The 14,684-nt window shown below is 32.2% G+C and overlaps 1 protein-coding gene across 2 annotated transcripts; it reads left to right on the top strand.

The window, feature by feature from the left end:
- Window positions 1-1,169: 1,169 nt before the first annotated feature.
- LOC105044500 (probable glutathione S-transferase DHAR1, cytosolic) lies at window positions 1,170-7,181 on the top strand. Of its 2 annotated transcripts, none has more exons than XM_010922425.3 (6): window positions 1,170-1,381; window positions 1,485-1,575; window positions 1,693-1,839; window positions 4,090-4,207; window positions 4,439-4,579; window positions 6,916-7,181. In XM_010922425.3, the coding sequence occupies exons 1-6, from the start codon at window positions 1,315-1,317 to the stop codon at window positions 7,000-7,002; spliced, it is 651 nt and encodes a 216-aa protein (XP_010920727.1). In that variant the 5' UTR covers window positions 1,170-1,314; the 3' UTR covers window positions 7,003-7,181. The 2 variants fall into 2 exon arrangements, with proteins under 2 accessions (XP_010920727.1, XP_010920728.1); XM_010922426.3 differs by lacking the exon at window positions 6,916-7,181 and adding an exon at window positions 6,099-6,375 and having other exon boundaries at window positions 1,223-1,381.
- The last annotated feature ends 7,503 nt before the right edge of the window (window positions 7,182-14,684 follow it).

Below are 14,684 nucleotides of genomic sequence, written 5' to 3'. Positions count from 1 at the left end.
TACTCTATAAATAGTGGTAAGTAACGAGGGATCTAGCAAGTGAGATTAATTATAAATTTTTGGGTTCTTTCTTTTAACTCTTTACTATTGTTTTTTTTTCTGACTGATTTTAAGTATCGAAAAAATTTTATCGGATAATTTTTGATAAAAAAAATTATTTTTTAAATTTTTTACTGTCCAATATTTAGATACAATAATTTGGAGATTGGCAGCAACGTAATACAACCGTAGCTCGATGACAACCAAGGGAAAAAAAAAAAAGGGCGAGCGCAATGCAATTTGAATTTACAAAGCACCAAGCTTAACTTGTTTGATACGAAAGATGTATGAAGGAGATTGATTGATTTCAATGGTTTGTGATAATTGTGATGTGGGACGACCATTACAACGAATATTTATTCGACAAAAGATGCGAGTGTTGCCTGTATCCTATGTCCTCTACCTTCCACCACCACGTCCACCATGGCCCCCACCCGTCCGTCTCTCCCTCCCGAATCTCCTCCTTCACTTGCCATGGCATCCCAACTAAATCTCCGATCTCACCCTCGTGCCCTCAAAATTAACACCATCTCCGCCTCTATCTCCACCAAGACCTATCTATCCAACCTCAACTGCACCCTCATCAAGCACACCCACCAATGGAGCTACCCCACCTCACCTATGACCTCTTCCTTGACAACTCCACTCACCTCACCTCACCTATTTAATCGTGAGCTAGCTCCTCTCTTATGGTGACTTTGTCTAGATCACCTATCACTTTTTTCACTCCCACCCTGCTGTCTCCTCCCCCACTTGCCCCCACCACCTCCTCCTCTATAATTGTTCGGAAAGAGTGGCTAGTGTTTCGCTTGGAGAAAAGAAAGCACCGGACCACATCCTCAATTTATTTATTTATTTATTTGAACTTTGAGTTAGAAGTATCTATCCAGCGGCAGGCTGTACAACCAAGTTGGCAGACCGAGCCTCAAAATAATTTCTCATCATATCCGTTTCCAATTCGATCCTATGCATTATTTTTATTTTTATTTTTTTTTTTGAATTGCCGCCTCCTTAGTCTCGTCTTGGATGGCTTTTATGATGCACCGCTGATGCGGTGTGAGGTATAATTTCCCTTCGACCGGCCTTACTGCGCGGCAAACCAACATATTTGACCAAATAACCCCCTACCAAAAATTCTGCGGTCACACCATATCACGAAATTTCTAGAAAGAAAATGTGAAATCTTGCTATAAATGGACGCTCGCCCTTATTTTCTTACCGCTTTTCACCTCTGGAACGTCACCAACCTTCAGCGTCCACCGCCCTCCATCGCCAATGGCAGCAACACCCGTCGAGGTCTGCGTCAAGGCCGCCGCCGGCGCTCCGGACATCCTCGGCGACTGTGAGTCTCTCTCTTCTCTCTCCCCCTTGTTTGACGATCTCGCTTAAATTTCACCTCTGATCAGTTTCTTTTATGCTTTCTTATTGATCGGGAAAAACGATAGGCCCTTTTAGCCAGAGGGTTCTTCTTACGCTGGAGGAGAAGAAGGTGCCCCACGAGAAGAAGCTGATTAACGTCGAAAACAAGCCCGATTGGTAAGCTTTTTTCTTTTTTTCTTTTTTTTTTGTGATTTTTTGGGTTCTAAATAAATTGCTTTTGTGATGAGTTATTGTTACGAATATGGGTTTCTGTGGATGGGGTGACGGTTTCAGGTTCTTGACGATCAGTCCCGAGGGGAAGGTGCCGGTGTTCAAGTGCGACGATGACAAATGGGTTCCCGATTCGGATGTCATCACCCAGATCATCGAGGAGAAATACCCCAACCCTTCTTTTGTTACTCCCCAGGAGTTCTCGTCGGTGTAAGTCTTGTTTTTTCTTCTTCTTCTTCTTCTTTTTTTTTTTTTTGCTCCTTTCGTAGAATTCGATTTGATTCCAGTCATCTTGACATTGGTTAGATAGTCTGTATTTGTGGAGAGTAGTGTAGATATTGGATGGCATCCCCGTTCTTGTGATTTGGGTTTTTAGTTTTGATTTCTACTTAAAAAAAATATAATTAAGAGATTGTAATAGATTAGGCCTTAGAGTGAACAACCATCCCCCCGCCCTTTCTCTCTCAAAATATATATATATATGTATATGTAGATATATGTATGTAGTATGTATGTATGCATGCATGCATATACGTATATGTATATATGTATTTATTAGACTCTCTACAATTGCATTTAAGGTTCAATTGAACGCCTTGAATTAAGGCCTTAAAACTTCAAACGAACAATAATAGATGCAGAACAACTAAATTTATTGTTGTAAGAGTCGAGGCTGCAGAATGAGCGGGACTCACTGAGGGATGACCGTCTGTGCTAAACTTGAAGGATCAAGTTTTACTCCGAGGCTTACGACATCCTGGTGGTTTATATATAATTTCACTGGCTTTGAAGCAAATTTGGCTTCAATCTCTTCATGATAATAGGAAGCGTAATGTGGTGCAAGCATTATAATGAAAAGGTGTCATCATTACATCAAGTCAAGCAATTTAGAAATGTATGTGAACAAATTGTGTTTTGGGTGACATGTTGTAAATGTCCACTGATCAATGAATCTTCTACAAGAGCTGTCGTAAATGCTTTCTTTTCAAATTTGCTTTGGTGGAATACTTGTATGATGTCTTAGTAAACCTCTGGAGCTAGCAGCTTTTTCTCAATATGTTGACAAGGGCTCTTTTCACAAAGTGTGAAGCCAGGTCAAACGATATAACTACACACACAACAAAAGAAGAAGAAGAAGAAGAATGCAATTTTCTCTTATTGGGTTGAACAGAGAAAATTTGCATAGAGGATTGTACAGAAGTAGTTGTGTAAGATATCTTTTTAGATCTTTACTTAATGCGAAGGAAAATTTTTATGCATTATGAAAAAATCTGAGCTCTATATTCTTGCATTGTTCTCTGTCTATGAGGGAGTTCTTTTCGTTGCCAAAAATTCGAAGGGAAGAATCCCTGTAACTTAATTGGATAATGTTTTTTTACTCTCTCAGCATCCATATAGAGATTTAATTTGTGCATTTGACTTTGTTATTTGTTAGTTGATGAAAGGGGAGGGAAGAAAACTGCCAAGTCTTTTCCTAATTCTGTACTACTAAACAAAGATATCAACCTTTAGTGAAAATTTTCAAAAAAGATATATAGAAATTAACTGTCCAAGTTTTTAAGAAGGAATATGTAGGTGGTTTTGTTGGATCATGCAACGGGTTAAACATAAAGGTTCTCTGTCACATAATTAGAAAACTACAGATGGTTATAGATTAAGTTGCCTTTCCATTTTTTTATTAGTTTTGGATTTCTGAGAGATGAATGCTTCTTTCAACTAATAAACCTATGGAACAAATGTCTGCTTAATGTCTGACAGACCATTATTCATTAATGTGTGAAGTCCTTTATTTATATGAGCCTTGATGAGGTATACATGGAGGAGAGGAGGTCAGTGATGGAGAGAGAAATCAAATTAAGAAGAAATGGGTTTCTTCTATAACTTTTCTTAATGAGTGATGATTCTAGATGCTGTGCTTGGCAGAATAGATAGATACTCGTAACCAAATTGATTCATGCCTTTATCTGGTTGGCCTTATTATGAAAGAGATCATTAAATAGTTCTCCTTAGTAGGCATGGTCTGTGAGCATCAGGAGGGTTATGCCTTGTGATTGGGAGAAAATAAATTACCATGTTCTTTGTGCTACTATCTTTGGGTGTGGCTTGTGAGCGTGAAGAGGGGCTTGTTTCCAAGATTTAAAAAAAAAAGTTCCACATGAACATCTGAGTCTGGATCATAGCTGTAAACAAGTTGTTCATACTTCCTTTCTGAACTAGCTTGATGCTTATTGGGTCAATGGAATGAAGAAACTGGAATCCTTTTATGGTTTGAAATAAGTGGGTATCTGTAACACCTTTTCTGATATATCCATTCACTTAGAAAAATACCTTCCCTTATAAAGTGTATTGTGCTGCTTGCTTCAGAACATCAAAGTTTAGTAAATATTTTCAGAGCTTCGGTCTTTTAGCTTTGGATATTCAACTATTCAGCCATCTAACTTTTTTCTATATTCACTTCAGGGGATCAAAAATATTCCCGTCTTTTGTCAAGTTCTTGAAAAGCAAGGATCCCAATGATGGGTCGGAACAAGCATTGCTTGATGAATTGCGTGCACTGGATGAGCATCTCAAAGCTCATGTAAAATATTGACCTTTCTGATTCCTCTCTCTCCCTCTCTCTCTCCACCCCCCCCCCCCTTCCCCTCTTCCTCCATCGTAGGGCTAGCTTGAATGCTTAAGGCCATAAAAAGACCTGCATGCATCTACAACTTAGACTGCGTGCATATAAATATTTCTTTCTAAATACTTGTGTAGTGTGTTACCGCTTCTTCAATACTGGCATATCGTGATTGAGCTCTGATGCTGGCAGGGTCCATATGTTAATGGTGAAAATATATCTGCAGTTGACTTGAGCTTGGCACCTAAGTTGTTCCATCTTGAGATCGTCCTTGATCATTTTAAAGGATGGAAGATACCAGAAAATTTGACATATGTTCATGCTTACATGAAGGTATGAACAAAACCTTTCTGAACTTTATTTGTTCATCTTCTTTCTCTGGTTGACTTCTGTTCTTGTACATTGTTTTTATCCTTAAATTTTTACTGCAAAGGCTTCTTTCTGGCAATACCTTTCAGTGGTTAATGCTGCACATCTGTCCTTGAAGCACAGTTTATTCTGTTTAGGTTGTTGTAAAGTCTAAGCATCGCATTTGGAGTTTGATCACATTTTCTGTATTTGCATTACTATCGGCCTTTTTAGCATTCAGAAATGTGTCTTTGTCTGGTTATGGTGTCTTTTTAGGATGGAGTGTGTAACCTTGATCTCATAAGTTGCTTCTCATTGAGCTAGGGTTTATTTTGGTGGCATTTTACTGATCCTCTAGATCCTTTTTCTTTCAAAACTGATTTTAGTGGAAATTTACTGATCCTCTACATTGACCATGTTATTGATGAAAGAATTCTTGGTAATAATTGAATTTAGTTGTCTTTTGTGGAATTTCTCTTGGCATTTGGTCCTGTTTTCTAGATCTTGCACTATATGGGATTATCTTTAGTTAATGGTTACCAACTAGTTCTAATTCTCCTCTCTTTTCATACACTGTAATGAGGATATTTCTTTGTGCTCTTTATTGTTTCTCACTTTCCATTGCTTAATTACCATATAATGATTAAAATACATTAAATTCTTGTCTTCTCCAAAGTTTTTTTAAATATTGTCTGTATTGATCTTTGAAGATTGACGGTCTGGGGGATCTATAGGCATTTGTGAACCTGACTAGTACTGAGAGATCTAACTCTCTGAGTCTGATCTTTCTGTTCTCATCAAGTTGCTGATTTGTGAAGAAAACATTGCATCAGAAGCATTTATTTTTCATGATGGTCATCATGATTTTCTTGAATTTTCAAACGTACATCAAGGCATGTGCCTTCTGTCGTAAGCCAGGATCCTTGGCAAGGGTTGAAAAATGAACTATACTTCAGTACAATACTTCCATACTGAGGCATATTGAGGGTGTACTAATATCATATTGTACTGTGTACCGAGATATATTGTTAAATCATGAGTTGAAACAAGTGCACATGATTGTACACACCATACTAAATCGTGACCAGTATGCTTCACTACTATGATATTTCAAACCTTGCCTGTTAGCATAATGTGTAAGAGGTTTGGGTGATTTGACAATAAGTATAGCTCATTGCGTGCATCTATCTGACATTTATGTGGTGACTTCTTATCTTAAGAGTTGACATTATGGCTCATCCCAGTTCTGTAAGTCTTGTGGTCTCAGTCTTATCATTCACTTTGTAGTGATCAAACTGGAATGCCCATTATCAGTACCTTAGATTTGTGGTTTTGTTCTTCTTTTTTTCCCCATTGGAATGTTTTATGTGATGCTGAATGGTATTATCTTCTTGAGTAAAAATTGAAGAACAATCTTCCATGACTTGATTCTTTTTATTGTTATTCATAGCCTTATCAATTGTTCAGCTAATTGGGTTCACTATGTTGTTGATCTTTCTTTCAGGACTGCTTCAGTTTGATACATATCTATGCTGGATAAGCTTCTAGGACTTTTATTTATTATGTTTGAGATGTGCGGGTGTGTGTGCAAGCACGTGTGGGGTTGTGTGCTCCCATGTGCGTGGTGGGGATTGAATGATTGCTTAACGTTGAGGAAAGATGGTGTTGTTGAGAGTGATTTCAGCCTGCTGTGTTTATCTGTTGTGTTATCTCTGTAAAGACTCACAACGTAAATAATTGCGGTATTCTCAAACTAAAAGTAGCTATTGGAGATTGTTATCCATGGTTTTTTTTCACTAGAAATAGTCTATCCTAATAAAAGAAAATGAAATATTTTGAGCTATGCACTGGCTCGGGAAAAACCATGCAGCATAGGACTAGAGGCAAACTGATGAGATATCTTAAATTATGCATGTTATTGTGGGAACTGATGCAGTATTTTCGTAAAACCTAGTCATTCTACTTCAATGGAGAAAGCTTAGCTGTTCAAGCTATTAGCTATGCCTGCTATTAGAACGACTACTCAAGAAAGAGATATGTGTATTTTTAAAATGTCTTTACGAACTTTGTGGATTTGTTATTGCTGCTAATTCAGAGAATATTGCCTGGGTTCTTTGATTTCTGCTCATATTATTCTATGCTTGGATCATATTAATATATAAATAGTTATTATCCCACTTTTTAGGATTTTGAGTTCCCTTCGTGAAGAAATGTGGTTATATCTACACATGAATTATTTTTGTGGTGCCATATGCTAATTATGTCTCTTTAGGTAGTAATTTTATGTAAAAGTCTTAATGTAACATTCTCATTTTGTCCAGCTACTTTTCAATCGGGAATCATTCATAAAGACCAAGCCAGCAAAGGAGCACGTGATCGCTGGATGGGCACCCAAAGTTAATGCTTGATGCTTAATGCTTAATGCTTGAGTTTAGTGTGAAGTCGGTTAGGTCAGTGCTGTCGGAGCCCTGGTGCAATAAATAGCCTCTTGCTTTAACTGGGTTTAAGCATTTGCCGCTGTTATGCTTTTGCTACCTTATACCATGGCTTGAAATAATAAATATTTCTCATATGAGTTAAGGACCAATGCAATAGTGTTTGTCTGCTTCCATGTTATTTTGTTCTTGTCTACATTTATATTAGTAAGCTAGTTTTGTGCCCGCTCATTATGTGCAAGTTTTAGGTCACATAATTTATCATGTTATGAAATCAATCATTTAATGTGATAAATAATAAATAAAAAATAATTATGAAATTGATGTTGATAAACAATCTATAATATTCTTAAATGAAGGACAATGAATATAAAGCTATGATAATATGAATATAGATGGTGATATTCTATGATCAGCATTCTTAACATGGTTATAGATTTTGCTTTCAAGTATCGTCTCTTGATTAATAATACATAAAAAATAATCAAAGAAAAAGAAAATCTATTCTCTTATCGAAGGTCTTTTCTAAACACCATTTGATACACAGTCAAATCCAAACAAAAGCATCATTTGAATATCCAAATGATTGTAGAGTAAAATGACAAAGCAAAAAGAAAGCAGTAAAAAAACAACAATGAATAGAAAAAAAAAAGGATAGAAAAAAAAAAGGAAAACTTCTTTGTAACAATATTTAGCCATTGTAAACAACAAATCCATGGAATTCAAAGCGGCAAATCCAAAATAAAATAATATTTATTCATCTAAATTTTTTATGTCAATTCAAATTCTCAGTTATATAGAATGGTAGTGGAATGAAAAGGAAGTAACTATTAATGATTTATTGAACTTCAATTTAATTCATATAAATGGGCTTTAATTGCAAGAATGTAATTATAAATTTTATGGGTTATAATACAATGCTTTTACTCTCTCTTTAGATAGTACTTTTAAGATGCTTTTGATTCAATACTTTAGTAGCATAATGCTTTTCATTCTCTCTCTCTATTTTTAGCCGATGCTTTTAATATTTTTTTAATATTTTAATAATATAATATTTTTCATACACTCTCTCTACTTTCACATATTGTGAAGGTTTTTATTTTGATCCAGATGGTATTAATAGTTGATCATCTTATGCTTATATATATGAACATGTTAAAGTGATAAGCTAATTTCTCTGGGTTTCTAGTTATATATATATATATATATATAGAAATTCCCACTTTCTAGTCCTTAAATTAGGAGTCCATTATTAAACATTGCAATGCCCGTTAGCGAAGCATAACACACAAACATTATTCCCAGCAGATTATGGATCTGTTTAAGCAACGATGAAGTTGCTACGGGAGAAAATTCATAGCATAAACGGAACATATCCTCGTAAGGAAACCGAAAGTATAAGCTCAAACTTCAAAAAAGCATCAAGGTACCAGGGTAGGGTTAACTTCAGAGTGCTTTACCTAATTAATGTTAAAAAAAAATTATTTACAAAAATAACATAATTTTTAACTTATTTATCAGATTGATGTAAAAAAGATAAAATATCATTTTGAATAGTATTTTATCATTGCCACGTCATCCTCCATTTTTCACGTAAACGATGTCAAAATAAATAGTATTTTTTAAAACGTCATTTGAAATGGTATTTTAAAAAACATCATTTGTTTTGACGATTTTAATTTTTTTCAAAAAAAAATAATTTTTTTTTAAAATTTATAAAAAAATTATAATTTTGATAAAAATAAAAATTATCATTTCAAATTAATATCCCGATTTAAAATTATCTTTTTAAAAAAATATCTGAAAAAAATTAGTGTAAAAAAAATTTAAAAATAACGTAAAAAAAGAATTAGAAAGAAATAGAAATTATAATTTTAAATTTTAAGAAAATAAAAATTTTAATTTTAATTCAAATAAAAATCATCATTTCAAATTACAATCGCTTTTTCAAATTATTTTTTTTTAAATATCATAAAAGAAGAAAAAAATGAGAAAAAAATAAAAAACATAATTTTGAATGAATTTTAAAGAATAAAAATTTTAATTTTAATTCAAATAAAAAAGATAATTTTAAATTATTTTGTCCATTTAAAATTAATTTTTTTAAAAAAAATATCTCAAAAAGAAATCATAAAAAATTAAAAAAATAAAAAATACCATAAAAAAGAAAAAATGAGAAAGAAATAAGAAAAAAATAAAAATTATAATTTTGAATTAAAAAAATAAAAATTTTAATTTTAATTCAAATAAAAAATATCATTTCAAATTACTTTCTCTATTTCAAATTAATTTTTTTAAAAAAAATATATCAAAAAAAATAAAAAAATTTAAAAAAGTACCATAAAAAAGTAAAAAATTTAAAAAAATGAAAAAAAAATTATAATTTTTAATTTAAAAGAAATAAAATTTTTAATTTTAATTAAAATAAAAAATATCATTTCAAATTACTTTTTTCATTTCAAATTATTTTTTTTAAAAAATATTCCAAACAAACAAGAAAAAAATGAGAAAAAAATAAAAATTATAATTTTAAATTTTGAAAAATAAAAATTTTAATTTTAATTCAAATAAAAAAGATAATTTCAAATTATTTTCTCCATTTAAAATTAATTATTTTAAAAAATATCCCAAAGAAAATCTTAAAAAAATAAAAAAATAAAAAATACCATAAAAAAAGAAAAAATGATAAAGAAATGAGAAAAAATAAAAGTTATAATTTTAAATATAAAAAAAATAATTATTTTAATTTTAATTCAAATAAAAAATATTATTTTAAATTACTTTCTCCATTTAAAATTAATTTTTTAAAAAAAATATGTCAAAAAAATAAAAAAATAAAAAGTGCCATAAAGAAGCAAAAAATTTAAAAAAATGAAAAAAAATAAAAATTATATTATAAAATTTTTAATTTTAATTAAAATAAAAAATATCATTTCAAATTACATTCTCCATTTTAAATTATTTTTTAAAAAAATATTCCAAACAAAGATGAAAAAAATGAGAAAACAATAAAATTTTAAATTTTAAATTTTGAAAAATAAAAATTTTAATTTTAATTCAAATAAAAAAGATAATTTCAAATTATTTTCTCCATTTAAAATTAATTTTTTTAAAAAAATATCCCAAAGAAAATCTTAAAAAATTTAAAAAAAGTATACCATAAAAAAAGAAAAAATGAGAAAAAAATAAAAGTTATAATTTTAAATTTAAAAAAAATTTAATTATAATTCAAATAAAAAACATCATTTCAAATTACTTTTCTCATTTAAAATTAATTTTTTTTAAAAAATATGTCAAAAAAAATAAAAAAAAGTGCCATAAAGAAACAAAAAATTTTAAAAAAATAAAAAATAAAAATTATAATTTTAAATTTAGAAAAATAAAATTTTTAATTTTAATTAAAATAAAAAATATCATTTCAAATTACTTTTCCCATTTTAAATTATTTGTTTTAAAAAATATTCCAAACAAAGAAGAAAAAAATTTAAAAAAATAAAAATTATAATTTTAAATTTTGAAAAATAAAATTTCAAATGTTAATTCAAATGAAAAACATAATTTTAAATTATTTTCCTCGTTTAAAATTAATTTTTTTTAAAAAATATCCCAAAAAAATCTTAAAAAATTTAAAAAATGAAAAATACCATAAAAAAATTAGAAAAAAATGAGAAAAAAATAAAAATTATAATTTTGAATTTAAAAAATAAAAATTTTATTTTTAATTCAAATAAGAAATATAATTTTAAATTACTTTCTTCATTTCAAATTAATTAATTTTTTTTCCCATGCCGCACCGTACGTAGCTGTTCGTGCTCGTACCAGATCGAGATGTACCAGTGCGGTCTGATTCATCTCATAATTAAATTATTCGATATATTATTATTATTTACGTTATAATTTCTATAGCCGTTTTAGCATAACTCTTTCTCTCCTAATATTCTGAAACACATTAGAGTATGTGTATCCATATCCACAAAGTATAATATCTGATCACTTGAAATTAAATAATATAAAATAAAATCAATAATTAATAATATTAAATAAAAAAAATATGAAGTATACAAAAAATAGTACAATAAAAATTTTAAAAATATTAAGTACAAATCTAAAAAAGACTAAGTCCTACAAGGACGTCGTGGTGCCCGTGATCGCTTGGACCTTCTCAGGAAGGTCCTTAACGGCTGCTCCTGCTCCTATGATGGCTCCTCTTTTATATCAGTGGAGGAGGTCTGCTGGTCATGCTACTCAGAAATAGCTGATGCTGTCGAATCATCTACAGACTGAGCGATCTGCTCAACCCTCTCATCTGGATACACGGATGGCCTGCAAAGAAAGTATCATACTCATGTGACCAACTGGTACCCGGTGATGTCATCTTGGGGATATAAGAAGAAGAAGGCACTGTCATCTGTGGATCAAAAGATGGTGGCATATGTGCAGCATCTAGTGATGATATCTGCGGAATATACAGTGATGGTATATGTGGAACATATGGTGACGGCGTATATCTCATATCTGACATATCGGCTGCTCCATACCAAGGCGCACAGCTATATGGATCAACACCAATCGCCACCAATGTTTCGAAACTTTTTTATCTATCTCACGCAGTATCCGAATCCATTCGTCCTCATCAGTCGTAGATAAAGCACGACGAGCGTCCAACACAAGATCCGACATAGAATCAGTCTACAAAATAAAAATAAAACAGTCAATATACTGTAAAATATAAAATAAAAATATAACACAAACAACATAAACTAATTTTCATAGTCTTACCAAAAGACGCATAGCAGAACTCTCGTCCTCGTATCCGGGAACTGCATACCGAGGCTGTCCAATGACTCGTACTGTAATGCTAAAAAATCAAGCCATGTAGTTCTCGGTATATGAACGGCCTCTCAAAATGGGATCACCATGAACAATGTGATCTCGACGTGCATCCCAAATATCGATGTATTCTGTATGTCTGATACGCCAGTCAATACGAGCTCTCCCTCGTCGATTAATACGATGAAGTCTCTAACTGGTATCAAACTGCTCTGGGATGCCCTGAATCTGACCAAACTGCCGCAGAACACGATCGAAAAGATGCCACTCTACCATATCAAAATAAATAAGTGGCACCCTAGCAGTCCATATGTCATGTCCAACTGTACACATCTGCGGCAATATAGCCAATATCTCATCTGTATATGGCTCCCATAAAAACTGATAGAGTAAAAATAAAAAAAAATTAGTAAGCTTAAATTTTAATAGATTATGAATACTGTAAAATGATATTTGTAAAAAAATTATAATTTATCCGTCTATATGTATCAACTATTGTATCCAACTGGCACGTATAAACCCATGCCACTCTCGTCGATACGTGATGAACGTTGAATGTAACGTTCCATCTATTTCACAATCTACTCATGTTAAATAAATTTTATCGGATTTAAAATAATAAGTTTCAAATAAAAAAAATAATATTTTTATACCTATATCCCAATGGTCCGTCTAGTCTGAATGGAACATCAAGATCATGCTGTTCTGATGGTATCTCGAGCAACTGTCGTCGTAATGGACTGATAGTTGGCATACGCTCCTATACCCAAATCTGCAAATTTCAAAAAAATCATACATGATATACCCAATGTGAAATATAATTAAATATTAAAAATAAAAATTTTTAATTCACATATCTGTAATAATACAAGATAACCACCAATCTCGTTCTGATCAGCATAAGAACTCCGACACATAGCTCTGTACAGGTAAGCTAGTACTGCACTGCCCTAACTGAGTCTACGAGCGAAGTCTAAATCCTCTAATAATGGTAAAAACATCAACTTCATCTTATTCAATGAAGTATCGGGTAACAGGACATCACCTAACAACCGCAGCACTTGACCCCTAACATACTGCTGCACCATCTCCTCTGGTGCATCATCCGCAATATGAAAATATCGATAACGATCATCCAAACACAATCCTGAGTTGTGAATGATCGAAAAAATGTGCGTCGGGCTCAAACCCTAGCAATCGCAAGCACAATGCCTGTCACTCCAGAATGATAAGCGTGGGATCAACTCCGATAACTGGATCGCCATCAACTGGTAGTCCAGTAAGGATGCTGACATCCTGTAAAGTGATGGTCACCTCACCAAATAGAAGATGAAATGTGTGTTTCTGGACGCCATCTCTCAAGCAAAGCAGTAATAAGACCAACGTCTATCTGTATACGATCAATTCGATATACTCCATAAAATCCAAGATATCGTAAATAATCCAGCACTCTATGTGGGATGTCCTCTATTCTTCAGAAGTCAGCATCGGATCATCGTAGATGAAGATGTCTGGGCTCCTGCAATAAAATATAATAATTAGATAATGTATATGATTTTTCAAAAAAAATTAAATAGTAAATAGGATTGGAATGTTTATACCGTCATCTAAAATAGTCTGTGATCGATGGTGCTCCTGCAATGTAAGAATACTGCTGTCTCAAGGATCGGGATGCCGCGAATCATAAGCCATAATATGCTAATGAATCTAAAATAATGATATTATCATAAATGTATTAAAAAATAAGAAATATGACAGTCATTCATTTTATGAGAAATATATTTTAAATATAATATTATCACACAATACAACTTAAACACAAAATTCAGTTCATCTCTGGATATTAAACACGTATATTCAAATACAATCTCACAAAAATACATAAAACAATGACGAAAATACATCTTTAGAGCCTTTAATTTCTTCCACTGCTTGAAGTTGAAGTGTGTTGAAATATCCTAAGATAGCGGCGGTGGTCATGACCCTGTTCCTTACAAATGCCACAGTGGTTCTTACTTCTTATTTGCCTATCATCCATCTCATTTCGTAGTCTTGTTGACTTTGGTCTATCTTTCTGCTTAGGTCTCAAACGATGATGATCAGGAATACATTTGAATATACGTATATGCATTCAATAATCTTCATGTGGTAATGGATTAAAGTCACCGCTTTAAGCATTCATATATGCTGTAATTGTATATGCATCATCCACAAAATCACTAAAATATACAGTAATTTCTTGACACACAGCTAAAACGTGTGAACATGGATATTTGTACATGCTCCACTTTTCATAAGAACATTTTCTTTCAGCTAAAGTAATAGTATGAAAATTTTCTCCACCTCGTAACCCTACACTTGCTCTCCTCGTAAGCATTTCATATAAGCCTCTTTGAAGGTTGAATGCTGTTACTCGGTGCTGGTTAGCTTTAACTTGATCTTCAACAATCTTAATTGCAACATGAGAAGTAAAAAGATTATTTGGATTCTCCTCTACATATTTCAAGGCTTGGGCATACCTCGTATTGAAGTATTTCACAAGACGATAAAATATCATTTGAACACAAGCTGTAATTTATACGTTTCTAGCTCCTCGTAAAATATTGTTAAAATCCTTCGACAAATTTGTAGTTAAGACACCATAGCGCAAACCATCATCATGTGCCAACGTCCACTTCTCCTTTTCTATCTCAAACAACCAGCTCAAACCTCTTCATTCACTGTTCTGATCCTACCCATGATAAAGTTGAACTTGCGAACTTGATGAATGCTTTCTGCTTGTCATACTGCTCTTTTCAGCTGCACATTTTTAAAATGAGTGTTGA

Source organism: Elaeis guineensis, chromosome 5 (genome assembly GCF_000442705.2).
Source record: "Elaeis guineensis isolate ETL-2024a chromosome 5, EG11, whole genome shotgun sequence".
Taxonomy (NCBI): Eukaryota; Viridiplantae; Streptophyta; class Magnoliopsida; order Arecales; family Arecaceae; genus Elaeis; species Elaeis guineensis.
The sequence above is the reverse complement of the archived record's forward strand: the minus strand, read 5'-3'. Positions and strand labels throughout refer to the sequence as shown.

Coding starts and splice junctions, on each gene's coding strand:
- LOC105044500 (XM_010922425.3), top strand. CDS start 1,315: ATGGCAGCAACACCCGTCGAGGTCTGCGTCAAGGCCGCCGCCGGCGCT. Junction 1,576..1,692: donor GTCGAAAACAAGCCCGATTG/GTAAGCTTTTTT, acceptor TGACGGTTTCAG/GTTCTTGACGATCAGTCCCG. Junction 4,208..4,438: donor ATGAGCATCTCAAAGCTCAT/GTAAAATATTGA, acceptor TGATGCTGGCAG/GGTCCATATGTTAATGGTGA.